Here is a 27,769-nt window from a genome sequence, read left to right on the forward strand (position 1 = left end):
CAGGCATCAAGCAGTTGCCCAGCCATTCAATTTGTCAAGTGCCTGCTGGACTTTGAGCAGATTTTCCACAAAGATGGGTACCCTGCAAAGCAAGGATACGTTATCAGTACAAACGAAGGGTGTGACATTCAGTGTGACTGGCAGATTGGTAAGGATGTTGAACAATATGATGCTGATAAGTGATCCCTGCAGTAACCTGTACATCCATCTGATAGTGACTAAAGAGGAAAGGCAACCATTCACCGGAACAATGACTGCAACCTGACTGGAAGTCACTTACTCTGCAGAGGGGGAAGTGGGTGTCTGTTACTCCTAAGCATCCTTAGGATATTTGCATATTATCACTGTAAGTGTAGTTGTCATATGCACTGCTGAACGTCTCAAAAGTACTGTAGTGAGCAGAATCAGGTGTTCTAACATCAGGAATATGTCAGTTGTACCTCTCCCTGGGTGGACACCAGTGAGTGTTCTGGAGCCACCAATTAAGATGAAGGCATACCTCTCCATCAGATTGCTTATGCAGGACAGAAGACAGCAAAACCAGTATGAGGCAGGGTTGGAGGGGTTAAGACCTTGCTACAGGAAGGATAGCAGGGTAGGTGTCTTCCAGGGGGAGGGAAACACCCTAGACTTCCAGCTGGTTATACTGGCTTTAAAGTGTCTTGGGGACTGGTGTAGGCTGGGGCACTTGGAATTTATCTGGGATACTACCAGAACCATTGTCCGACATCTAACTCATGAAGGGTGAAGGGGGTGTGATATGTGGGCTTGGGTGGCGATCTGCTAGAGGTTTGGGGGCTGTGGGACCAACGTTCTGGCCAAAAACAGAGCAAGGAAAGCTTTCTTCTGCAGGGTTAGCAGCTCATGTTTTCCATTCCATAACTGATACTGAGATGACACATTCTATACTTATCCCCTCGTCATTCTAACATCCCAGAAACACAAATTGGAGCTGGAGGAAGACAGGGAAGCACCGCAAGACACCAATGCTACTGTATCTTGTGTAAAGGTCTCTGCACTGGAAACAAAATTTCAGAACTAAATTGCCATGTTTGTGGGTCAGTCTCTGAGTCTCTGTAAACAAGTGTTGGTTTTATACACTGCTTTTATAATCTCCCATGTGTAACACAATATCATCATCATCCAATCCTACACTGCCCCACGAGGAGCATAGGAGCCCGGGGCTAGGCAAGTTGGTCCTGACATTTAAGATGAGAGTGACCAGCCTCACTCATCCCTGAGTGGCATTACGTGAGCAATAAACCCCAACCACCCCTACAAAAAAAAAAAAAAAAAGTACCAATACAACAATCCCAATAATTCATAATACTGTAGTGACCGAATACACTGTGCAGTAAATTTGTGTTGGTGTTAATGCTCAGCAAACCTGGAGATGAAACAACATAATTACCAGTACCATAGCTTACAATAATCTGACATTAAACAGCATAAGGAAGAGTATGGTACAGGTAATATTTGCTGACAACATGAGTACAGTATGATGAAAGTGTCATTACCAAATAGCACAGGATCAGTAATGACGATGAGATTTAACTACGGTATATCACAGCAGAGAGAGAGAGAGAGATTGATATAGTAGATGCATAGCATCAGCAAAAGCAAGAAAATTGGATATTCGCACTTAAAATGTATATACAGTAACAGCAGCATCTGTATCTATAAAAGTTTGACATCCACAAGCACTGATGTATGAAATCTGACATCAACAGGCCTTCATCAGTATCCAGTCCTCCTTCCCTCTCTCTCCTATTGCCTCTCGCCCCGACAATCTGTCTATACTTATCTTCCTGCCTACTTGACTCTTTGTAACACTCATAGTCCATTAAAAAGTAATCAACTTTCTTTATTGGGATCACCTTCATGCAATTTCCACGTCATTTGTCTCACCGTGTATATCTGCTTTCATTTACCCGGGAGGGTCAGTGTCCATGTTGCCGTCCTTGTCTACAACTGCCTTTTACCAGCAGTATTTCATACACTAATGCTTATTTTTTGACCCCCAGGTGCAATTTGGTGCCCTCTCACTAAAAGCCCATCAAATTTTATTACAAATATGGCACACTTATCACATAATTACAGCCACGTGACCGAGACAGTAAGCGGTTAAAGCATGATGTAGTTCATTACCGTACTAAAAGTAATATAAACGAAGTCAAGATGTAATTCTATACTACAAAAGGCATGTCTAGATATTCAGCTTTCAGCACTTTAAATTTAGTAAACATAAATGAAGTGAGCACTCACTTGTGTAACATCTTCGCCGATAGTATACCTCAGCCTCCCCCTCATGCCAAGTAGCTGCCATTGCAAGGTTCTTTTAGGGCTCGACCAGAAATTCTCCGGGCCCTTATAATGACATTAACTCTGGATTTTTTGTTTGTTTTTGTTTTATGTTTTATTTTTTACAGCCATCTCTATCGCCTTCCTACTTACTTGCAAGTCAAAGAAAACGTACCAAAGGGTCACGAATGTGCATAAATTTTGAAATAAATTATTATTAGCTTTTAGGGAATGGTTTTGCTAAATAAAAATATCACCAGTAGATTGTTTCAGTAGTTTTCTTACTTTAAACATGCAAAAAAAACACTGTAAACATACACTTCATTACATACTATATCTCTTATTCATGGCAAAAGTAATGTCACTAATAACACTCACAATTCACCAAACTTCCAACAGTCCATTTACATATGCATTTAAAGAAAGAACGATATAATTTACTAGTTATTTCTAACCATATTGACTTAAGCTAGTTTGTTTTAATACAGAAAAATTATACATATTTCTAAACTCATGAACACATTCGGACAAAGTAAACAAACTCTCCCTAGTCGACCACTCGCGACATCGCCAAGCATGGCTCCTGACAGCATGGAGGATAAACAGCCTCGAAATAAATGGGTGTACAGACTTCCCCGTAATGTATTTGTTGCATTTAAGGAGCTGGTGCAAGAAAATGCGGAAAAAAGAGCTAAGGCTTCCATTGTAATCCTGAAATATGTGGATAAATGCTGGCAGAATTTTCCGGTAAGTTATCTTTGGGTAGAACATTAGTTTTTGTGCATGTATATATAGTTAACTGCTTCTCTGGTAAATGTTGAATTTGTGCGACCGTCTTTAACGGTTTCATTTCTCACTCGTTTGTTTTTCGCCAGAGGACCACTTAAATGCTATAACATAACCCCCTTCCAACAGTAAACGCCTTTTTCATATATAATTTTTGTACCCCCGTACAGTTCCTATGTACAGTGCGTTGCACTTAGTTAAAGTATTTGGTATGTTGGGCTTTGCCAGAAGTCCAGTGTCTTGAACATAACTAGCTCATTTCAGTGGTATGCTGTTGATAGTTCTCCCTCTGTTGTAGTTTCACTGTGGTACATGTTCTTGGGCCTTAACCCTTTCGAGTCGCAAATAGAGTGTGAAAAATTGCATTTTTGACCAAAAAGTCAAGGTTTGTAAATTTAGAAAAAATATATTCATGCACAGGGAACTAATAGGCATCTGTCTACAAAATGGGCTCTACTTAGCATACAAGAGCCCGGAGCCGTAATAATGATGGGAAGTTGTATAGCAAGTAGTGTGTGGTGTCACAAATAAATGCATTTCTGTGCACACAATGAAACAAACACTGCTATTAACCCATAATCATTAATCTGTGTTATATCTTCTCATTTGGATTGTCCAGTACCCAGGAAATGAGTAATTATTGAGAGAAATACCGATAACATTCGCCAGCTTCCCGCCACAGTTTTGAGACGCACGCAAATGGGCGAGCCACGATTGTGGTCAGGAGACCTGTACTGTTAAAGCCACAACTGTGGCCAGGATACCTGAAAGGGTTAACTCATCAAGGACTGTAGCATGTTTATTCCAACCTGACAAAGATCCTTAACTATTTCCAACACAGCTGATAATCAGGTGTATGTTAATTTGAGCATCACCCTATGGTAACTATTAACCAAGAACTCATACTTAGGCCATAACTAAGTCTCACATATTTTCATGCAGTCATTCTATAATATTCAAGTTATAGGAGTGACTCATTTCCATCAGATGAAAACAAACTGGCTATAACTATTGCAGGAGTCGGAGGTGCCAGATGATGTGGTCTATGTTGTGCGTCGGCTGGTGGGAGGACTAGGATCAGCCAAGCCATTCACCAGGGAGGGGTTCTTTACAACACTACAGGCTCTGCTGCAGCTTCACCCAGCTGCTGTTGCCTGCACATACCGCACTATTCAGCAGAAGTTGATGAGCGATGAGGGCTGCAAGAAAGTGAGTACCGGTACCATAAATCAGTCTTTATAGTGACTCCATGTGTTCTTTATTTCATTCTTGCTGCCAGTACTTCCAGATGATCATATCCAGTGTGTAGAGTTGGTCTGTATGGTATATCCTTGTACTCTATTCTTTATATCATTCTGGCCACTGATACTTTCTGATAGATTCTGTATGTGTAGTTTAGAGAGAGATTTCATGCTAGAGTGGTTGAACACCAGTATATAATTGAGTTACTCTTTATACCATATCTGTCTTCTTTATTTCATTCTTGCTACCAGTACTGTACTTCCAGATGATAATATTTAGATGAGTGAGACTTATGAGCTGCAAAAGCCATATACAGTACCATACAGTAGCTTAAAATAATTTATCTTCCTTTGGGACTGTTTTATTCATTTGTCTTGACTCATCTTGGTTCAGCCTTAGGAAGATACTTATTTACTTGAGCATGTACTGTTTCCTCAGATTATTCCTTCCCCCTCACTCTGACAACTCTGGTGCACATGTGTAAGAACTCCTGTGCCTGTGAGGTGGTCAGGATTCTGGGAGCTTGAATGAGTGTATGGCCCATTTAATTGGGGATACTTTTAACTGGTTTTTCTGTCAGTTTTTCCATGCTGTCTGGATCTACCCATTTATCCTTGGGTTGGAAAAAGAGGTGGCACTGTCCTTGGGTTGGAAAAAGAGGTGGCACTATCCTTGGGTTGGAAAAAGAGGTGGCACTGTCCTTTGGTTGGAAAAAGAGGTGGCACTGTCCTTGGGTTGGAAAAAGACGTTGCACTGTCCTTGGGTTGGAAAAAGACGTTGCACTGTCTCTGGGTTGGAAAAAGACGTTGCACTGTCCTTGGGTTGGAAGAAGAGGTTGCACTGTCCTTGGGTTGGAAAAAGAGGTTGCACTGTCCTTGGGTTGGAAAAAGAGGTTGCACTGTCCTTGGGTTGGAAAAAGAGGTTGCACTGTCCTTGGGTTGGAAAAAGAGGTTGCACTGTCCTTGGGTTGGAAAAAGAGGTTGCACTGTCCTTGGGTTGGAAAAAGAGGTTGCACTGTCCTTGGGTTGGAAAAAGAGGTCAGGATGATAATGATGCAATAAATACAAGTTCAGCTACAAAGTTTACGTTCTTGTGTAGTACTGTACATTCATTCATACACTCCTAGCACTATGATGCTGCAGTCCCATTTTTAGGAGGGAAAAACGGTTACAACGATGAGGATAATAGTAATAATAATAATAATAAATAATCTACACACTATATTTCTTATTTTCAGGATCTCAAGGACATGATCATTGGAGAACTTTTGGCCTATGGAGTTCTCATCCGGTCTGGCCAGGTTCACAAAACTGAGATGACCATGCGAATTATACCCCGGCTATGTGAGATTAGGAAATACAGGTCCTATATGGATATTATGGCATCGCAGTTCTTAGTCAATTTGATGGAGAATGTAAGTGATTGGAAACGATTTTTTTTTTTTTTTTTTTTTTTTTTTTTTTTTTTTTTTTAAAGGAAGGAGTTGTTTGGATGGTTTTCCTTGATATCTGAATTATGTACAATATTTTGCTTACTTTTTATTAATTATTATAATTATTATTTTTTTTAATAAATACGAGAATACACAACATCCAGAGAATAAATATTCTAACAACTATTGAGATATGTTATACATAAGTCTGTCTGTTTGTCTCTTTCTCTCTTGTTCTCTCTTGTCTGTCTACTCATCTATCTATCTTGGTATTAATCAGCGAGTCTATATTCTCATTAGTATTTCTATTTGTAGAGCACAGCAGGAATCTTGTCCCCTCTTTATCCTGCTGTCTATACTATACACTAACGTAAAGCATCATATTCCACTCTGTCCGGCACAGTGTAAGGATGGGACAATGCCTAAGATGGTGTTGGACCAGCTGCAGGGCCACCTGAAATCTAACCTGGACAGCCTGACCCCCTCGCTGCTCTGGCTACGGCTGGTGTTGCTGCGGACCCTAAAATACGATATCCCTCCCTGGCTGGCCTCCACCCTCGTCCCTTTTCACTTCACGGCCCTCACTGCTACTCTGATGGTAATTTTTTTTTTTTTTTTTTTTTAACAGAAGACCAGTTGCTGCCAAAGGTTCATTTTCTGTACCATATCACACCCCACCCATAGGTTGGAAAAAAAGAGGTCAGAATGATTTTTTTTTTTTTTTTTTTCCCCCCCCCCAGAGTACTTTACAGTAGGTTTGATTGAGAGGAAATTATGAAGCCACATGTAGACAGGTGTACATGTTCGGTTGAGCCAGGATTCCATGAGCTTCAAGGAGTGGTGAATGAATGAGTGTATGGCCCACCTCATTTGTTTTACTGTTGATTAGTATTCTCACTATTATATTCTTGCATTTTCCTGCCTCACCCCACATGCAGGTAGAATAAAAAGATGGCATGGTGATAATGATAGTTGGTGTGACTTTGGATAACCTTTCAAAAGTTTGTTCATGGTTTTCTGGACTGTATCTCACACCATCCTTATGTGGAAAAAAAAATGTCAGGAAGTCAGGATAATGCTGAAGTCTTTTGGTGATTTTCAGAAAACTTTGGGTGATCTTCCCAAGGTTCACCCAGTGCTGAGTGAAGTGGTGGCCAGCCTGGCAGCGTGCAGCACCGAGAAGGACAACAGACTCCTGACATTCTGGGAGGAACAGATGTCTCCCTATGTCAAAGGCGCTTCCACAAGTCAGCTTCAACTAGTCTTCAATATAGGCCAGGTCAGCATTATTATTATTTAACTTTTTCATGGCTGGGACAACTCTAGTACTGATCTTTTTGTTCTAGTTAGTACCAGGTAATTTTTTTCTGGTGAGTTTAGGAGCCCCAGAGAGATGATACTGGTACCATTAACACAGTTATTTCATGTTCTTTTCCAGCTAATGCCAGATGTCCGTAGCCTGAAATGGTTTTACATTGTCCCTTTCTCCACATTTGATCTATCCATGTGATCGTATTTATGAGATTTTTTTATGATGTGTCAGTGGGAGTTGTGGAAAACCATGCAGTATTGCACCTTTTTGTGTCTGTCAGTCCATATATCTGTATCTGTCTATCTATTTACCCCACAGTTGATCGTGCCTCGTCTGACAACAAGCGAAGAAGTGAAGCGCGTGTTGACTGCGAATATGGTTCTCATGTTGATGTCATCGGTCTCTCGATTCGATAAGGACCTCAGTACTGCGGCCCGTGGCCTTGGCTCAGCGCTCCTCCAGCTAGTTGCCTCCAACCAGTCACGGTCCAGGTAAGGGGTGGTATTTTAGTGCCTTTTGAGATTGCTTATTACAGTAATCCCTTCATGCCCAGGATGTATGTATTTACATCTGTGCTGCACCTAGGGAGTGTGCCACGATGTACACCCTCACGTCTTATTATATCATTGTTTTCTCAGTGCTTGTCACTCGATGGTACAGAGGTATGGAAGTGTTTTCTAAGTCTGGTATAGGCCACTGAAGCTCTCAGAAGCTCCACCCACTAACCAGTCATGTATGTCAGGATGCAATGGGGTTAAGCCCATGAAGCTGAGAAGTAAATCTCACCAATTTATGGAGAGGAGAATGATTCCTGTCCAGTTTCCTGTAGTCCACAGAACCATTTACTATGCTGGATGGTAGCCATTTAACCAGATGGTGCCTGGTGATCTCGTAGGTTAAGGCACTCCAACTGGATGGAGCCTGGAAGGTTGTCTATCAGAGGTATGATTGGGGGTTTATTGTTCACATTATGCCACAGGGGCGAGTGAGGCTGGTCCCCTGCCTTAAATGTAGGGACTGAATAGCCTAGCCCTGGGTCCCTGGGCTCTTATTGGGGCAAAAAAAGGATTGGATGATAAATGAAAAGAGGTGGTTCTTATGACATGAAGCAGAAGAGCAGGAAATATAATTTAAGGAGAGGAGAGTGGTTCTGTCCCATACTCTTGTAGATGTTAGTCACCTCATATGTGCAGGCAGTGTGTGAAGGATATTGTATCTCTTCTCCCACCCGTGCAGTTTTCCATTACTTCCCTACTTAAAGGACAGAAACCCTGTCATTGTATATGGACTCGGATATACTATAATTTTAAACCCACCAAAAATGCTGAAGGTAATATTATAGCTCCTGTGACATACTTAACCCCTTAAACGCGGCTGTGAACAGTCAACCCTCCCCTGAGTGGCGGTGTTGTATCGCGGTCTGAGTACCTGTAGGAAAATATTAGCCAAAAATCAGAGATTAACCCTAGAACATTATACTTGGTATGGCAGATAGTACTTACATTCAGCTTTCTCCAGAGACAGGTGTTGAGCCTTCGTGGACTACCCAAGGACTTGTGGAGACTTGCAAAGTTGGGTAACCAAATCTTCACTTTCACACCTCCAGCAAACCGGTTTCCCCTCTACCACAGCCTCATTCTGTCACAGTAAACTTTATACTACAACGTAAAGGTAGTTTGGAATCCGTATTTGTACAATAAGCACTGAAAATAAGGCTAAAATCAATGGAGTGTACGGCCGACATGCAGCGCGGCGGCGGTCTTCCCGTCACTCAACAAACATTTCCATTTTCACAGCTAAAAACATGTATACTACATTATTTTCAATCATATTACTTCCCAAAAGATCACCGCGGCGCGCTTTTTATTCTGCCTTACGCCCGTCACTTTATTCTCGTTCCTGTCGGCCGCTTGCACTGACTCGGAAGAGCCAGAACTCGCCATAATGTCACTTTGAAAGCCTGCGGTAAACTGACGCTAAACAGTGGCAAACCGTGCGAAAAGAAGCTAGTGTTACAACTGGGGAAACAAGAGTTTCCTATTAGCATAAACTGCTTGTGAGAGGAGAGCGCAGATTTACAGTTCTGAGCAGTCAGAGCGCTGCCATGTATCACAGCCAGGCTGGCCGGGCCATGGTGGGGGGGAGGACGGGGGAAAAACGCGATACTTGGCAACAACGGAGGTCAGTAGTACAAAGGTAAAGTATGCTAATTGTAGCTAAAGGGTGGTGGTACTGATAGACAATACCAGCTGGAGCCTGCTTGCCCGCGGTTATTCAAAATTTACTAGAATCGCAAACGCGACGATCCACCGTTATGTCCTTTTCGCGGAGCGTCGTAAACGCGACGATCCGCGTTTAAAGGGTTAAGGGAATATGAAACAGAACTAATGTCTCCTTATGAATATACCATTATTATTCATAGGCTTTCTCTACATCAAGCCATGCATTAAATGAGGGTTAGTCTGATAATGATTAAGAGCTAGTGACTTATGTTGAACTGGATTTTATTGAGAGAATTTGTATTATGTTTGCAGTGATGTTCAGCTGACTGTTGTGAAGGCTCTTGTTCTCCCCCCTGGCAACCTAAGATTTGACCACCTCACAGGCACCAAACTGGTCACACAGATGATTGCACACTTCAGTGCTGACACCGTCAAGGGATTTACAAAGGTTCTAAGTTCTCTATTGGAGCAGGTAAGTTTTTCTTCTTTCTCTCTTTAATGCCAGAGGTTGTGAGTAGTAAGTGAATAAGTGTGTTTGAGCCATTTCATTGGGCATGCTATCGACTAGTTTCATCCTCTTATGTTTTTTCTTGCTGTCCTACTTCATTCCATCTTTTGGTGGGGAAAAAAAAAGAGGTCAGGATGATGGTGGTGATTAATTTGGTTTATGGGGCAAGTGAATGGCACCCATGTCTAAAATGTCTGGACTGAATAGCCTAACCCTGGACTCATACACTCCTGATGGGGCAATAAAGGATTAGATGATGGATTAAAAAAAAAAAATGATTACATAGGCTTGAATGATTGTGTGTCATATTTCATTGGGTGCGCTGTTGATAGTCTTCCCACTTTTATACAGCCACAGTTTCCAGGTCGATTCTTACCCCATCTCTAGGTTGAGACAAACATCCCTCAACTCCCTTTCTATTCTCTGTGATGAGGATGGTGGACTGTCAAAGAAGGGCAACTTCAGCCTGCTGTCTACCAGGTTTGCATTTCAGATGAACCTGGGGCTACAGCTACTACTACTACCACTGCTGTTACTGCTATAGCCACTTCTGCTGCTGCTGCTGCTACTACTACTACAACTTCTACGTCATATTAACTAAGACCCACATAATTTTTCTATCCAACCTGCAGAAAGACAAAAGAGTGCGTGAGAACGAAGAACGTGTTGCAGCCCAGACCCTAAAAATGCTGTTGACTCACCCGGCAGTAAGGTCAGAGGAGCATAAGGAGTGGCGGCGGCAGCAGCTGGCAGTGGTTATGAAGATGGCGTTGTTTACCCCAGCGTCGAGTTTGGTCCTGCGTGATTGTATGGATACATTTATTCGGTGAGGAGTAGACAGAAAATTGGGAGAAATTGGTTTAGCAGCTTGAGAGTGTGGGGGAGAGAGGGAGGGGGGAGGAGGATTAATGAGTGGGAGAAATTGGTATATCAGTTTAGAGAGAGAGGGGAGGAGGGGGATTGATGATTGGGAGTAACTGTTATACCAATTTGAGAGAGATTGAAAATTGGGAGAAATTGACATATGGTAGCTTTATAAGTGGAACTGAAACTTTAATTTGCAATATTTTTAACCCAACGTTTAATGGGAACTTTCTGTTTTATTTTTGCCATTACTGACAGCATTATTTATCTTGGAGGAGAGCATTTACAATGATTGGTTTGGAAGCAGTCACCCTTTATCCCTTGAATTTGGTAATGTATTAGTTTAGCATCTTAAATTCACTCTCATCTTAAATGTCGGGACCAACTTGCGTAGCCCTGGGCTCCTATGTTCCCCATGGGACAACATAGGATTGGATGATGGATGGATGGATTCGTTTAGCCTGTACTTGCAGCGGTATCATTGATTCTCTTCATATCCTCACACCTTCTCTTCTTCCCTCCATAATTCTCTCCATTCCAGAAGCTTTTCCCTCCATTCCTTCTCTCTCTGCCTCCTTTTCCCCCTCCTTACAGAGTTCTCAATCAGATTAAGAAGTACTGTATTTCTGATTTATGTTTTACATATGCTTTTCCTCAGTCCTTTCTTTCTTTCACATCTTTCATACTCTGCACTTCATTTCTGCCACTCACTGCGTTGTACTTTGTTCTTCCTATCCTTGCATAATTCAGAGCAAGTTACCTACATGGGCCACATGAAAATGTCTTTCTTATTGATGCTTTCCATCATCCCTCAAGCTTTCCCTTCCTTGATTCATACGTTCCTTCATTCCTACAATTCTCCCCTCCATTCCATCTCTCTCTAACTTCCTTTTCCCCTGCCTTACAGAGTTCTGAGTACATACACTAGCCACATGAAAGAATACAGCTCAGTTATGCTTTACATTGTCTCACAAGCGGACAAAGAGCTCGAGGCCAAAATTGCCATTAATGCCTCGCCGCTGACTGAGGAGGTGAAGGGGTGGTGGAAGGAGGTGATGGAGAAGTTGGCCACACTGCAGGAGGAGGAGAAGGCCAAGGATAGTATAGCCCATCAGGTGTTTCAGGTGTGTTCATCAGCTTTTGTTTTGCTATGAGAGAGAGAGAGGGAGTGCATTTGTTTGTTTACTTTTTGTGTGTGTGTGTGGAGAGAGAGAGAGAGCATACAAGACAGTGTCATGCTTTTATCATATGCTGTCTTCAGTCATTATTTGCTTCATGAGAATGTACCGTATCTCTCAAGATAATACAGTACAGGTGTGGTGTAAATAACTGAAAAAAAAAAAAAAAAAAAATGTATACAGGATAATAATCACAGAACCTTCCATTTTCAGATTTTGTACTGCCAGATGGGGCTCCACTTCTTCACTGATCCTCAGGTAGCAAAAGACATAATTGATGAACTGGATGCCTGCCACAGAGAGGTAGCAGAGAAGATGAACCAGAAGAAGGGTAAATCGAAGGACAAGAAGGCGGAGCTGCACTGGGTGGAGGTGGTGACGGAGCTTTTGTTGAGTCTTATGACCCAGGAGAGGCATATTTTCAGATCCGTAGCACAGGGTATCTTCAGGTTAGTATGTAATGCAGTATAATTGTTGTTAGATAAAAGTTTGTAATGCAGTATTTTTTGTTAGATCATCATCATCATCCAGACCTCCTTTCCCACCCTAGGGCAGGGTGAGGAGTAGCAATGTCCAGACAGCCCAAGTATGCCCAGTCCAATGGGCCATGTCTCCATTGACTCATCATTCAAGCCCCCGGAATCCTGGCTCTGTCTAATACACCAAAAACTTTCACCATACTCTGTAGCTTCACATAAACGTATCGGATGGAGTCAATCCGGATGCTGTCACATTCAAAAGGAGTGCCAAATCCCTGATCATGTACACCTTACAACATTCATGCAGCCAGCTCGATCTCCTGTCAGTCCCCTAGCCCCACCAACTTCCATACCTCTCTTCTTCTCACACTTATCCACCATAGTTATGACATAAGAATGTATAATGTATTATTGTTAGGTAAAGATTTTGTAACGCAGTATAATCATTTGTTAGATAAGTGTATGTAATGCAAAATAATACTGTAGTTGTTAGATTGATATGTTACAGCTAGCCAGGTTAATCTACACAACAGAAGAATTCACAGATCGGATGCTTAGCTAATCAACACATGTCATTTTAGGTCACAGTTCAAATGCAAAAGAGAGTGGACAAGTGGAACTGCCTCCCATATAATCATAATAGACTGTCCCTTGTTTATTTTATCCCTGTTTGCAAGGTTGTCTGTATATTCAATCTCTGTAACTCAGCTGACAAAAGTAAAATGAACAAGCCATCCCCGGTCTCCATATTTTTAGGACGTTACTTTAAAAATTCATCCCTTCTTTCCTTCTTTGTTGACTGTGTATTTTTGACAGGTTGATGAGTCCTCTCGTAACTCCCACTGCCCTTGCCCTTATTACTGATGTGCTGGACCCTGAGAAAGCACAGGCACTGGTTGGGAAGGAAGAGGTAGTGGCAAAGGGTAAGGAAAAGGAGGAGGAGGAGGAGGAAGAGGAAGATGAATACGATGATGACGATGATTATGAAGATGAAGAAGAAGGAGAAGGAGGAGATGAGGGGGAAGAAGAAGAATTGAGTGATGATAGTGGTGATGATGATGAGGATGATGATGAGGAGGAGGAACAGGAAGATGGAGGTGAAGATACAACTGCGGACAAAGATGATGCAAGCCTACAAACACTGAGGAGAAAAGTGATGGCCATTACAGGTGGATTTGATGTAAGTATATAGTCTCAAGCTATTTGAATATATTGGTTATATAATGTCTTAACTACTTGCCACCCCCTTGCAGTGTGAAAAGCCCTCCTAAGATCAGTAAAATCATCTGGTAACAGCAAGAATGGATGATGATGGTGGTGGTGGTGGTTGAGTAACTGATTGATTGATAAACAGGTGGATGTGGATCTTGATAGTGTACCAGAGGAGGAACTAAACAAGCTGGATGAGAGACTGTCTGAGGTGTTTGCTGAGCACAAACAGAAGCTGCAAAAGAAGAAGACCGGCAGATCCATGTTGCTGATGGACGAGAGAAGCCTTATGAACTTCCAGAGCCGGTAAGGTGGAGATAAGGATATTCAAGACGTTTATAGGTCAGCTTGGTTATTCTTGTTTTTTCCAGCCTATTTCCTGTAGCTTAGTGGCAGAATAAGACGATGCTATGGCTCTACGCTCATTCCATAACAAGGATGACAGAGAGCAATTTTATCCTGTACATAAAGTTAATAGAGTGTTCTGGGTTAAGGTCTCCCAGCTGGATGTGGCCTAAAGGGGTTTATATGTCAGCAGAGATTGGGGGTTTATTGCTCACATAGTATCACTCATGGGAAAGGAACAGGTCAGACATTGTATATCTGGACTCATTATTTTGACTCCAGGCCTGCACACAATAAATGACTGAATTTCTTACACAGTGAATGAATGAATGCATGGTCCACTTTGAGGAGGTACTTTTTTTTTCTCTAGTCGGAAGAAAGTATTTTGAGCCTTGATTAGTGAACTGATGAGAGAGGTGAAGATATATGTAGTTTAATGGCGACACAGATGAATATTGCAGGTGTTGTGATCTACTAGAGGTGTACTTCAAGGAGTCCCCCACACAAAGCACCACATTGGGCCTCATTCTCCCTATCCTTCATGCTTTCAAAATGGCAGACAAGGACAGTCGACTTCAGCCCCTGCAAGCCAGACTCAGGTATGCATGATAGTGGTATGTACTGTACTGTTTTGGTAATTTTATAGGTCTCCCATTTTGTATTTTCTCTCACATTGTAATTGTACATTCATTCACTCCCACATCCCTTTTCTTTCCTCATCTATTGATCGTACTTCATTCATACAGTTCTCTCTCTTTTATATGTACTCCCTTATACCCATTCTCATCATTTCTCCTTTGTAGATAGTTCTCCTACTTTCTTACTTTCTCTTTCCTTGTTGCTTTATCTTACCCAGCATTAACCTGATTAAAAAAAACAAGGTACCGGTATATAAAAGATGATCTCAGACTGAACGGTTTAAGATAAACAGTACAGTATAACGAAGAAAACAACACTGATTCTTTAAACGGAACACCGGTACAGTAATTTTCCCTGTATTTTGTAGGTAGTAGATGGCTGGCTACTGTTGACCCTGCGAGGTGCTACAAAAAGTGTGAAGTGTGACTACAAGCCTTGAAGTTTGAATCTAGCCACACAATTTTAGGGAACTTTGCTAATAGTAAATACAAGAAAATCATAGTCTAAGCAAAGACTTTCACACTGTGCAATATCTAATCTTATGACCTTTTTTTTTTTTTTTTTTTTTTTTTTTTTTTTTTCCCCCCAGCAACTTTTTGGAAGAAGTTAGTTGGTTTTGGCGCTAGGTTTAGCTCCAGTACATAGAAAACATCAGCTGTATCATTGACAACCTCTGTGTGGGGATTTCCCAAGAGGAAACATGACATCATTTGATTTGATTTGATATGATACTACCATTTTGTATATGGGGATGTTCTTTTTTGTGAACATACAGAATTATTTTATGTGAGTAGAGTATAATTCTTGCATCTGAACGCATTACAACATTGTGATACCAAGACGCATTGATTCATTATATTCTGTATAATGAAATGGAACCTTGTTATTACAGTAATATCCTGAATGTGTTGGGTAAAGTGAAGTTCCACGGTGAGAGTACGATGACGTTGCCAGAGGTGATGGAGATATTGGACACTTTCTTTGACATGTCCCTTGAATGTGAGTACCTCTTTTAGAAATACCTCTTAAAGTTCAAGAGGTCTTTCAGAAGTTCATTGAAATCATTAATAGGTTGCAGGGATAAATTATGTGCGGGTGAGGATGTTGACACTGATATTACTAGATGGCTTTGCTGGCATTTATACAGACCCCTGAACTCCCTCCCTTCCTCCCTATCCTCTAAATATAGAATGGTGCACTTAAAGGAAGGGGTAACTTCAGCTTATAATTCAATATGTACGCATCTGGATAAGCCTGGTTTCATGACGGTAGCAAGAATAAGTTAATGAAAAGTGTCACCATACTGGAAGGGGTAAAAAAAAATGTCCATCGTTTGGTTGAAAATCACTTCTGGAAAGGGGTATTTGGGATTGCTAAGTAATACAATATAGAAATTAGACCATACTCTTTTTTTTTTTTTTTTTTTTTTTTTTTTTTTTCCCACCTAGTGCAGTTGGGATACTAAGTCATTGTTCCATTAAATTCAGTGAGTGTTAATTTTGAGGTAGGAAAGAGTCTCCTTGGTTGCAGGTGCCATACTCTGATTACATAGCCATTAACAGAACTGAGTGGAGTAAGAGATCTTTGTCAGGGTAGAACACACTATAATGTGCTTTCAAATAACTGACCACTTATCTAACCACTTAACTACCACCTCCCGTTTTGTGGAAAATTACTGTATTACGGGAAAAGGGGTTAGGATGATGAGGTTAATGATGGTGATAGGCACAATTGATGATGAGGTTAATGATGGTGATAGGGACAGTTGATGGTGAAGTTAATGATGATGATGATGTTTCAGTGCCAGAGAAATTGGGCCCCATCATGCGTAACATCTACAGCCTACTCTTCCGCACGGCACACCAGTTGCTTGGGGAGGGAGCTGATAAACCAGATAACCCACTGGTTGCCACGTATGCACGACACTTGCAGACCTTCTTCTCTAAGTAAGTTACAATTTTGGGGTTTCTTTGCTCTTATTTTTTTGTTATTTTCTTCTCAACACCATCGGTAAGTGGGAAATAGTACCAGGATGATGAGGGTAATGTTGATGATATTTTTAAAACTGTGAATTGCACCATATTAATTTTTCACTTACTAATGTGTTTGGTGGGAAAGGAGGTTGGGATGATGATTTATGTATTATTATTATTATTATTATTATTGTTATTATTATTATTATTATAGTGGTAGGTGGGGGCGCTCACCATCCACTCACTCAATGTAGGGCTGCTCTTAGGTGTCTGCCCTTTCCTCTCCTCCCTCTTTTCCTTCCTTCCTCTTCTGTCTTTCTTTACTTCATGCTTTCCTTGTCCTTCTACCTACAGGTGATTTTACACTCCCTCTTTTGTCTTTCCTTCCTTCATTCTTTCCTGTTCCTTCTGCCTGTGGGTGACTCTACACTGAGTGACAAACCAAATGGTTTCCTGGTGAACAGGAAACCATTTACTATGCTGGGTGGTAACCACATAACCAAATTATGGCACCTGGTGGTTTAGTGGGTAATTGCAGCACTCCAGTCGGATTTAGCCGGTGAAGGTTTATATCCAAGGGGTGGTTGGAGTTATTGCTTACATAATGCCACTCAGGAATGAGTGAGGCTGGTCACTCATCTTAAATGTCAGGACCTACTTGCCTTGCCCCGGGCTCTTACGCTCCGCATGGGGCAACGCAGGATTGGATGATGGATGGATGGATGGATCATCATCATCAATATTATTATTGTTATTATTACTTATTTATTTATTTTATTTTTAGGCCGGGCCCGGTTAAGATACATGCGTATATCGACCCATGCTCATACAGCTTAAGTGGGTTGTGGAGTGTCATGGAAACAGTAGTCCACTATGCCTTTGACCCCAGTGTTAGGGGTTACCGCCGCCACCAGGCCGTGCAGGTCCTGGAGAAACTGTACCAGAATAAGACCTTCCTGGCTGAACGCAACAGTGAACAAGCCATCAAGATACAGGAACAGATGTCGGAGTCTCTTGAGAAGGTAGTGTATCTTGGAAGAAATTGTAGAGATAAGGGGCTCAGATGTTTTCATGTTGTCTCCATAAGTGTCATGCTGACTTGAATAATTGGTTCTTTGAAATTGGTGGGAAGACTGGCTGAGTGAGGGAAAGAGCACTAACAGACTCAAGGATCCTGATTAGTTCTGGCCACTCCATCCATATGCTGTATCCTCTGGTGGTATAATTGGTAGAAGTCTTGGGTCAGAGTAGGGCATGCCTTACCACTTAAAGGATGTCATGATTAGTTTATTCCTGTTGCTGCCAAACATGTATATTTATCGTACGAAAGGCATTTTTTACCTGGAGGGGTTTGATGTAGCTTTCATTAACCCCTTCATTACCAGAGATCCTTTCAAAGCTGAACCAGATTGTATGGTGGCAGGCAGAATAAAATGTAAATGAAGTCCTCAGCCCCTAGGGGTTAAAGAATATAATGTGTGCAGTTATACAAATCATGTATATACAGTATATGTTTCCAGCATCTGTTGGGAAGCAATTAGCTAGTTTTGGGATTCGGTTTAACTTTCACATAAAAAATGAGAGCTGCACCAGTGTAGGGATTGATAATAGGAAGCACGGTGTCATTTTAATTATTGCATGTATGTGTGTCTGGACGTTGCTACTCCTCATCCTGCTTTAGCGTGGGAAAGAAGGCCAGGATGATGATGATGATGATGTGTGTATGTATATTTAATTACTGTTCACTTGTTTTCAGGCACTATTGGCACATATCGGCACCAAGACACACAATGTACACCTCCTTATGACCCTCTTCAGTTTTCTCGTTGTCCTGCACAAGGTGAGTCTTGTGTTGGTTAAGGAGGTGCCATAGTACCTCTTCCGTACCTGTTTATTTCTGTTTCAGGTATGGTAATATATTTGTCTGTGGTGTTTATGTAAGGTGTGTCAATTTGTGTTAGATATAAGATACAGGAGAATGATATGGTTCAATATGCAAAATAAATAATAAAGGAAGAGGTTCTAGAAAGCTTCCCAAGTTGACAAGAAAGAGGACTTTAAATCTAGGATATGTGCAGACTGGACGCTATTTTGAGACAAACTTTGGGTTCATGATTGAGGTTTAAAAAGCACAAAAAATTCCTATCCATGATACAGGGTTGCTTTAAAGTGAACCACAGGCAATTTTTATGTGAAGTGGCATTTGTACATTAAATCGTACTTGAATGGTAGATGGAATATTCACCATCCTCTCATTTGATATCATGCCACCTTTAAGTAACTCCACACTGAGTGATAATCCACATGGTTGTTTGTAGCCCTGGAAACCATTTACCATGCTGGGTGGCAACCATGTAACCAAAATGGATGCCTTGTGGTCTTGTGGGTTAAGGCTATATTATACTGCTTGGGTGGGCAACTAGTCACTCTCACCGTAAATGAACTAAGTACCCCAACCCCTGGCCCTTGCTCTCCTGTTGGGGCAATCAGATGAATCATAATATAGCACTTCCCTAGAAGTCAGGGCTTTGTTCCTAAATATCACAGCTGTTTCCATACAAATAAACTGTAGGGGTGAAGTGTAACTACCATGGAGTTGTCCCAAGCTGGTGGAAATTATCTGGTAGTAATGAAAATAAATTTGAAAAAAAAAGTCACTTATAGAGGTTAATTATATCTCTTTTTAACAAATAAAATGAATAAGAAGATAAAATTCTTCTTCAGTTATCCCCAAAGATGCACTTTTTATATACCGTATATATTTTGTAGATTGACACAGCACCAGGCGTCAAATCAAGCATAGACTGGAAGAAGATCAGTGAGGCGATTGTAGCTGTACGGCAGAATGTGTCCAGGAAGGATGTGAAGAAGTGCCGCACAGAGTATAACAAACTTCGCCAAGCTCTCAAGCTGCCCAGAACTGTTTGGTAAGTGTATTTATCTCAATGTCAACCCGTCAGTCCATCCATCTTTCCATCTTTCTCCATCTGTCTGTGTATGTTTGTTAGTCAGTCTCTGTAACCAAACACCTTAATCGTAGATGGGGTGGCCACAGTACATTGCCTCCTTGTCACCCTGTCCTCTACCATCAGGCCACTCTCCCTCCAGCTCACATCACTCTCACTCTTTTCTCCATCCCATCACCTTATCCTCAGTCTCCCCCTCCACCTCACATACACTTTTCTGATCGTTTTTCATTCTATCCACATGGTACATGATTGAGTATACTGAGGTTGATATGCTTCTTCAGTCTTAATTAGAAGATTTTTATGTTTTTGCAATCTTTTCAGTACAGTAGCACAGTCTCATATTATATACTAAAATTACTGTGTATCTTTTCAGCATGGTTGTAGAGGGGGAGAAGGAAGACAGCAACGCAGAGAAGAATGAAGCAAAGATGGAAGAGGATGCTGCAGATGGTGAAGATGGGGTGAAAGAGAAGCCAAGGAAGAGAAAGAAGAAAAAAGTGATGTTTGCCGATCAAGAGGGTGACAATGGCGATGATACATTCTTGGTTCCAAAGGCATTTTCAAAGAAGGGTGTGAAAAAGAGGAAATTAGAACATCAGTCTAAGCATGGTAGTAAAAGAATTGTCTCAAGATTTCCTGCCAGCGAGGAATCCATGGAACAAAAGAAAAAGAAAAAATGATGAAAGGAAAAAGAGAAGTATAGAGGGGATAAGTGTAACAGTAATTAGGCTCAGGCAATTGTTTTTACTGTATAAATAGATATTGGACTTGTTAATTGTTGTGTCTTTTAACCTTTTTTTATTTTTATCATTTGACATGTGGAGTGAATGGAGAATGAAAGACTCACTAAGAGGGTGTATGTAGGTGAAGTGGAGGGGGGGACCATGAATGAGATGGATGGATGGAGTTGAGAGGTACTGGTATGTGAGGGAAGGGGGAGTGAGTTGGGGGAGGACAGTCAAATTGTGGGTGACAGAGTGACTTGGAGGCATATTGTTTGCGGCCACCCTTTGCAGGATTAGCACATCGGGCTATAGATAGATAGACTTTTATCATCATTACTACCATCATCAGCATGACCAAATTTCCATGTTCATTAGAAAAACATAAAATCGGATGAATGCAAAGTAACTGATCCAAGTGGAGGAAGACATGGGACAAGGTAACACGTGCTGACTTCGGATCTAGAGATATCGCGAGAACTGGCTCACAACAGAGCAAGGGGGAGTGCTATCAAGTGCTCCCATCTGACCCATACCAAATAGAAAGTGGACAAAAATGAAACTAATTATAAGATGAGGATGGCAGAAGAACAGGGAAATGGAAGACAGTGTGGAAAGACTGGGTATGTGTGGGGTGTTTATGTCAAGGAAAGGTTGGTCATTACTGAGATGTAACACTGAATCCTTTTATTCAGCCCCTTCACCATGATGTCATCTTTTAGTTAATTCTTGCCACCTAAATGCTTTTATTCAACTTGAGTCCAACTCATAATGGAGGGACTTATAAAGGCTATATGTAACCCCAAACGATCAAGGTCTGGTCAAAATACTGTTTCATACAAAGTGATTTCCAGACCCAGAATCTGTAGCATGATCTGGATCGGTCCAAAACATTAATCGACTCTTCCCTGGGACATGGGCTATCTACCCACCAAATTTGGTCCAAATCTCTAAGCTTTTTAGTAATCCTGCTAACAGACAAATAAACAGGGGTGAAAACACACTCTCCTTGGAGAGAATTATGAAGAGACAGTAAGACTGAAAATGCAATTAGCTACAGTATTTCCTTGGGGGGAAAGAGGGAGGGGGAGACCGAGGATGAGATGGAGGGATGGGGTGGAGAGGTATATGAGAGAGGGGGGTGTGAGTTGGGAGCAGGGCAGTGAAATGGCGGGGGACAGGGCGACTTGGAGGCGATTTGTTTGTGGCCACCCCAAACGGGATTGAGGCGTCTGGCAATAGATAGATAGATAGATTTCCTTGGGCTGATAGAGTTAATCCATCTCACAATTTTTTTTCTTTTTTTCAAGTATTGTCATATTCTATTTTTGCTGCTACCAGATAATTTTTTTTTACTTAGGGGGGTTACATCAAACTTTTGATATTAATGATGACTCTAAATAACCCTTCAGCTCAAAAATTCGTTCTGAAGGTTAACAGAATCATCTGTGTTTGACGAGAAAATGAGGGGAAAAAATGTAATTGCCCATGAAAATCTCATTGCAACCTGAACAACTGACTTGCTAGTTCCCACAATTTTCAGCACCAATTGTATGTCAAACTGTGGTGTTTTGGAACACATCCCCCACTTTGAGGACTGCCTCTATTGCACATATGTATTTTGGAAAGGTTGTTGCTTAACCCCAGTCTGTCTGGCTGGGTAGACCTACTGACCTCAAGTAGGTAACTGCTTCAATGGGGATGTCCTACAGGGATAGTAATGTTCGTACATTGTGTAGGAAACTCATGTCCCTTTATGGTAGGTAGTGCCTTACCAGGGTCAGATCAGCAGCCTTCCCACGGCGTGGTACAAGAAAATAGGTTTGGCTATTGAGTGGACACCAAAATTGCTACACCCAGGATCACAGTGCCACCACATGGAGGCTCTTCTTCGGTGCCTTTTGGAGAGGTAAGGTGTGAGGGAGAGTGGTGGTGTCATGGGAAAGGGGGTCATCACTGAGTAGAGAAAAATGTCTGGATGTCCGTTTGTCAATCATAGGCTGCTGTGTCAGCGGCAGAATAAAGACAGACAAATAGTCCTTGTTAAGCTGTTGATGAATTCACACAATGCTCTTAAATTTCCTTGCGATTCATTATACACTTTAAAGTCAGTAGTGAATGTACTATTTTGTTTTTAACCCTTCATTCATGAACCACAAGCATTTCACTTAAAACCATTTCACATAAAGTTCCATATTGTCTGCAGACATCCTAGAAAATGTGACTCACTAGGAAAGTGTGAGTGAGGTGGAGGAGGGGACGGGAAGGGAGAAACAAAGAATAAGATGGAATGATAGGGTGGAGAGGTATATGAGTGAGTGTGGGGGGGGGGGTAGCTGGAGAGACGGCAATTTAATGTGCAGGATTGAATGACATGGAGGAGATTTATTAGTGCCCACCCCATCTGAGGTCAAAACATCTGGATGTAGATGCAGGCATGGATTTGGGGGGGGGGGATAGTGTTGTATACCTCCCTTATTTTTGGCACACCAATTAATGCATATACTAAAAAAAAAAAAAAACTCAAATATACGCAATAAATACCTTACTATGTGCTGCACTTTCCTATATTAGGCCTACTGTTCTCTTATGACTGAAGCATGCAAAGGTCACTTTTATTTGATTATTCAAATATATTTATTGGCAATTCTGCTAATAATCATGCCCCTCCCCTCTACTTTTTCTAAAGTGATGGATCTGGCTCTGAGACAGATGGATAGACAGACATCTTAGACTTAAGGGCTGACCGTAGACAGAGTGTCCGGAGACCATACCCTGAGCCTATGCTGTTAATAGGTTCATTTAAACAATTCCAGTTTTATGCATTTATATCATACCTACATTAATAACAGCAGTTTTCATCATTTTCTTCTTACCTAAAGTTATGGCAGATTATTCAGGACTCTGATCATGGACAATGGAGTTCATAATCTTTAGTACGGCTGGTAAAGATATTGCGGTTACACTTAAGAGCTACAGGATTGACTTTATTGGTGAAATTTATATCTCTGTTGATATGCATTTCTCTCGGTGTTCTTCATAAACGGCGCAGTACAAAATGCTACCGTTTGGGTTAAGAGTAAACTGAGTCCTTTACCGTTACCATTAACCATGTATATACTACCAAGGAGTCATCTTGAAAAGTGTAAACAAACTATAAAAAAATACTCTACTGAGACATGATAGTGTGGCTGTGATAGATTTTACCAGTCAGTCTGTTCAAAGCCTGGGTAGGTGAGTCTTACCCAAATATATAAGACCAGTATACAATATTAAAAAGCACAAACATACCAGAAATGCAGTACTGGGCGATGGCGATGTAAGTTCTGGTGCTGAATCTCCGTCTGAATTTGCAGGCCAAGTTCCTGTACATTTTACCACTCAGACTCTTCGGGGCTGGAGTAGGGGACCAACTTGTGGGTGTGAGCAATGGCACAACCTTCATGAGTCCTGGGGTCGACTCTGGGACTGTGTAGTTGCCAAGGGATATGTCAATGATGGTGTGGAAGATGATGATTAGAAAACTCATCACTATGCAGAAGAGAAGCCACACGTCCACGATCTTGAAATACGATGTTTTGGGCAGCGAGGCAGACACCTGGTCGTACAAAAAGGCATTATTGGAACCCCTTTTTGCTTGAGAACATCCTTTATTCTGTATTTTGTTCCAGGTGGCATTAGACTATATTATTCAACTTACGGTACACCCAGAAAGAGAAAGAGAGGGGGAGGGAGTCACCTGGCTAAAGAGAGTTGCCATAACGAGAAGCGAAGTCAGGGTTGTCATGATGCGGACCTCAAAGATATGCGGCCTGAAGAAGAGACTGAGGTACCCAATAATGAGCAACACGAAGGAGGGGATGTAAATGTCACAGAGAGCATACCCCCTTCGGCGTCTTAAAGGGAGACGTACTCGGAATTCGCTGTGGCTGTGGTTGTTGTCGAAATGCATCGTTTGTTGAAGAAGCTGTGGTGGGAAAGTGTGGGTCGTTGTATGGGACTACGCTATTTTTTCGGGGGTGGATTTTGTGTGTGTGTGTGTGTGTGTGTGTGTGTGTGTGTGTGTGTGTGTACATAAATATTCAGTTCATGTAATATCATTATCATCAACCTCATCATTATCATCATCGTAACTTTTTTTTTTTTCATTTTTAAATGTATGGTCAGGTAAAATCAGTAAACAAGAGAATATACGAAAGAAGGAAAACCAGTGAAATGTGTCAAATTATCCTAACATCATATATTTAGAAATTTATACTCTTTCCATCCTGATATATATTTTATGGATATTTCTAGGTACTCTTCTTATAACAGATTAGACTGCCTTTTGAAGAACTATTATAATATACATGGAAGGCTTGGTAGCACCTGTTCCATAGCTATTTATTTCGCACATTACACAACATTCTCTTCTATGTTACCTGTGTAAGTTTAATATCGACATAGTTTGCATGAATAGCATACAAAAGATATGGAGGATGTGAAGAATAAATTGCTAAGGAAGAAGTTTAAGTGAATGGAGAATGAGAGATTGATTAGGAGAGTGTGCGTAAGTAAGGTGGAGGAAAAGGAGGAGAGGGAAACCGTGGATGAGATGAAGGAATGAGGTGAGGTATATGAGGGAGAGGGGTGTGAGTTGGAGAGAGGGTAGACAGATGGTGGAGGACAGGGTGACATGGAGACAATTCATCTGTGACCACCCCTTCTGGAAGTAAGGCATCTGACTGTAGATAGATACACAAGTAAACAGGTAGGTAGATAGATAGATAATAGGCAGATGGTTGATATATACAGACTCATTTTTTCACCCATGCAGATAGTTCCTGTATGGTTAAAAGATGGATAGATAAATAGGCAGACATACAGATATGTAACTCCAGATTGTACCCCCTATCTGGCTGTTGATAGATAGATAAAAAGAGATAGATACAAACTGATAGACAGATAGACAGAAAGACAGACATACATAAATAAGCAGACAAACAGTAAGCATGAACCACGAAATCCGTATCAAATTTCCAACCTGATATTCCAAGAGCAATTCACTGCCTATGTAGGTGACCGTAGTAGCCGTATGATCCACAGTTACGTATTCTTTCGAGGCGGAGAGAATTCTGAGGTGCATATCACAGTACTGGTCATCAAACGGGTACAGAACCAGGTCAAAATTGCAAGTGAAGGTGGTGTGGTAGTTGCGTGAGATGGTCAGTGGGTTCCCCGCGCCTGCGTACATCTTGACTGAAATGTAGGATTGTCACTCATCATCGACATTATCATTATCATCATCATCATCATCCTCTTCCTCCTCTTCCTCCTCCTCCTCTTTATCATCATTATCCTTATCATCATCATCACTAACCTCCTCCTCCACCTCCTTATCATCATCATCATCAGCATCAGCATCAGCATCGTTATTATTATTATCACTGCCATCAGTATAATTAAAAACAGCAATATCCACATTAACTGAGATGAAAAGATGTTTACAGATTCTTGTTAGGTGTGGGGCTAGTTCCAGCACTTTGATTGACTAAGGGAGGGGGGGGGGGTTCGTGATTCTGGCCGGATTTACCACAAATTTGAATTCATGTTGACTCACTACCAAAATTTTCAAGATATACTACCAAAAACGTCTTATAAATGTAACAGTTCTGTGATATGCAAGATATCTATTGCATAAACGTGCCTGGGAGAAAAACAGACTCAAGTGAAGCAAGCAAAATGATGCAGAAAAGAGTGAAATCGCAAAGAAGGCAAAAAGAAGAAAAGAAAATGAAACCTGATTTTTGTCTGGTGAAAAACTGCTGAAGAAAGAAGGAGGTTCACACACACACACACACACACACACACACAATGAAAGTGGATCTGCCAAGTGTAAACAAAGCAGCTAAAGTGTGCCAACCTTCCCCAGGGGCGCTGTTGTCCATGTGTGTATGTGGCTGGAGACGCTGAATGTGAAGTGAAGCCTCCTCATCCACCTCGGAATTCTGGTTACCCTCTGTGTTGACAAAATCGATGTGTGGGATCCAGAGGGACATCATGATCTCGTCACTAACGATATTCAGATTCTCATTCTCTTTCAGGTCCCGGAATGTGAGGCGATTGTCAAACCAGGTCATCTTTAACTTGTAGGACACCAACATCGTCATGAGCGTCGTCACCACATTTACAGATTCGATGGTAATTTCGATGGCCACCTGTACCGTCTCGTTTTTGTTGGATACTCGTGGAGGGACGTTCTTGTTGTAGTCGTTCTGCACTCTCAACAGTTCGCAGTTCAGCTCGTCGCTTCGATCCCGACAGTCGATTTTGTAGTCACAGCGGTTGTCGTGTGGGATGCAGGTAGCGTCACTACAGGTGTAGCTGTTGGCCGGGCAAGGTGAGAGAGTTAGGATTCGCGTCGCACTAACTTGGTCACAGACAGGGGTTTCTAAGTGCCAAGTGCGACGACCCATTGGCTTACCATTCGGGGCGTGTAAATCCAGCTTGGCCAGAGTCTGATTGGTGACGATATTGATCCAGCGCCATTGACCGTTGTCCTTGCGGATCTGATAATCTCCATAACCCTGGAAGAGAAGCTGGTCCATACGTTGTTGGGACACAGTGAAGTAAATATTACGCAGCTCTGCTTCACACGTGCCTAGCAAGGCGAAGGTGTGTCTCTCTGTAAATCTACAGACAGTGCATCTCCTCTCTGTAAGACAGTCAATGTCCTCCACACCATCGACACCAATATTGGCACAGTTCTCGTATATGATACCGTTGGGTTCATCCTTCTGCCACATCGGGGAGGGGATGATGCTGTGGTCATAGTGCATCGTCCACACACCCTCACGCCTGTTATCTTCCATGGGGGTCCAGAAGCCGTCGTGGCAGAGGGAGGGATTATCGGGCCAGATCTTCGCCGTGAGATTGTACCAGAAGCGAACCTCATCCATGGTGGTTGGCAGGGGCAGCTGTGTTCCCAGAGCCTGACAGATGTAGGTGGCAAAGGACCATGTTTTGTGGGGGAACCAGAGATACGTGGTCTTCTCCTCCACCTCACAGAAATTCTTTTGTGGAATATTATACTCAGTGACGTTGGACAGCGACCATCCCTCATCCCAAGACACGTAGTTGCCTTTGGGGTCAATCCTACAGGCGGCGATTTCGGAGATGGTGTTGGCACTCAGTGGATGGTCCCAGATGTTGACCTGATGCATATACAGTGGATAGCACATTACAGAATATTAATCTATGAAATATGATAATCTCTCTCTCTCTCTCTCTCTCTCTCTCTCTCTCTCTCTCTCTCTCTCTCTCTCTCTCTCTCTCTCTCTCTCTCTCTCACCACCACCAGGCGATATTACTCAGCTTAATGGAGATATTATGTAAAGGCTAATGAAGGCTGTATATACACAGTTCCTCCTTCTCCTCCTCCTCCTCCTCCTTGTTCTCCTTCTCCTCCTTCTCCTCCTCCTTGTTCTCCTTCTCCTCCTCCTCCTCCTTCTCCTTCCCCTCCTCTTCCTCCTATTACTACTACTACTACTCTTCTAATCACCCTCACCCTCATTTCCCTCACCATCATCATCACCACCCTCACCACCAC

At 41.9% G+C, this 27,769-nt stretch overlaps 2 protein-coding genes across 2 annotated transcripts; one reads left to right on the forward strand and one right to left on the reverse strand.

The window, feature by feature from the left end:
• The first annotated feature begins 2,877 nt into the window (after positions 1 to 2,877).
• Mybbp1A (MYB binding protein 1a) lies at positions 2,878 to 20,221 on the forward strand. Its single transcript, XM_080269241.1, has 19 exons — positions 2,878 to 3,048; positions 4,105 to 4,296; positions 5,567 to 5,743; positions 6,165 to 6,359; positions 6,864 to 7,040; positions 7,392 to 7,564; positions 9,608 to 9,767; positions 10,436 to 10,629; positions 11,575 to 11,791; positions 12,059 to 12,294; positions 13,141 to 13,504; positions 13,679 to 13,839; positions 14,340 to 14,477; positions 15,410 to 15,516; positions 16,319 to 16,463; positions 17,275 to 17,512; positions 18,247 to 18,330; positions 19,260 to 19,417; positions 19,833 to 20,221. The coding sequence occupies exons 1-19, from the start codon at positions 2,878 to 2,880 to the stop codon at positions 20,137 to 20,139; spliced, it is 3,594 nt and encodes a 1,197-aa protein (XP_080125367.1). The 3' UTR covers positions 20,140 to 20,221.
• Positions 20,222 to 23,073: 2,852 nt separating this feature from the next.
• LOC145395700 (uncharacterized) lies at positions 23,074 to 27,383 on the reverse strand. The gene is made up of 5 exons (XM_080269242.1): positions 26,084 to 27,383; positions 25,205 to 25,419; positions 23,921 to 24,148; positions 23,473 to 23,779; positions 23,074 to 23,123 (listed from the first exon to the last, which is right to left on the reverse strand). Exons 1-5 carry the CDS (start codon positions 27,381 to 27,383, stop codon positions 23,074 to 23,076), a joined length of 2,100 nt encoding a protein of 699 aa, XP_080125368.1.
• Positions 27,384 to 27,769: the final 386 nt, after the last annotated feature.

Source organism: Coenobita brevimanus, chromosome 33 (assembly GCF_032717465.1).
Source record: "Coenobita brevimanus isolate Jiangsu-jjx chromosome 33, ASM3271746v2, whole genome shotgun sequence".
In the NCBI taxonomy this organism is placed as follows: Eukaryota; Metazoa; Arthropoda; class Malacostraca; order Decapoda; family Coenobitidae; genus Coenobita; species Coenobita brevimanus.

Excerpts from the sequence above, each read along its gene's own strand:
- LOC145395700 (XM_080269242.1), bottom strand. The coding sequence starts at position 27,383 with ATGCATCAGGTCAACATCTGGGACCATCCACTGAGTGCCAACACCATC. Across the intron at positions 25,420-26,083 it reads CAACAGCGCCCCTGGGGAAG|TCAAGATGTACGCAGGCGCG; the intron begins GTTGGCACACTT and ends CCTACATTTCAG. Across the intron at positions 24,149-25,204 it reads AATTGCTCTTGGAATATCAG|CTTCTTCAACAAACGATGCA; the intron begins GTTGGAAATTTG and ends TTCCCACCACAG.
- Mybbp1A (XM_080269241.1), top strand. The coding sequence starts at position 2,878 with ATGGCTCCTGACAGCATGGAGGATAAACAGCCTCGAAATAAATGGGTG. Across the intron at positions 11,792-12,058 it reads TAGCCCATCAGGTGTTTCAG|ATTTTGTACTGCCAGATGGG; the intron begins GTGTGTTCATCA and ends TTCCATTTTCAG. Across the intron at positions 16,464-17,274 it reads TTGCAGACCTTCTTCTCTAA|GCCGGGCCCGGTTAAGATAC; the intron begins GTAAGTTACAAT and ends TTTTATTTTTAG.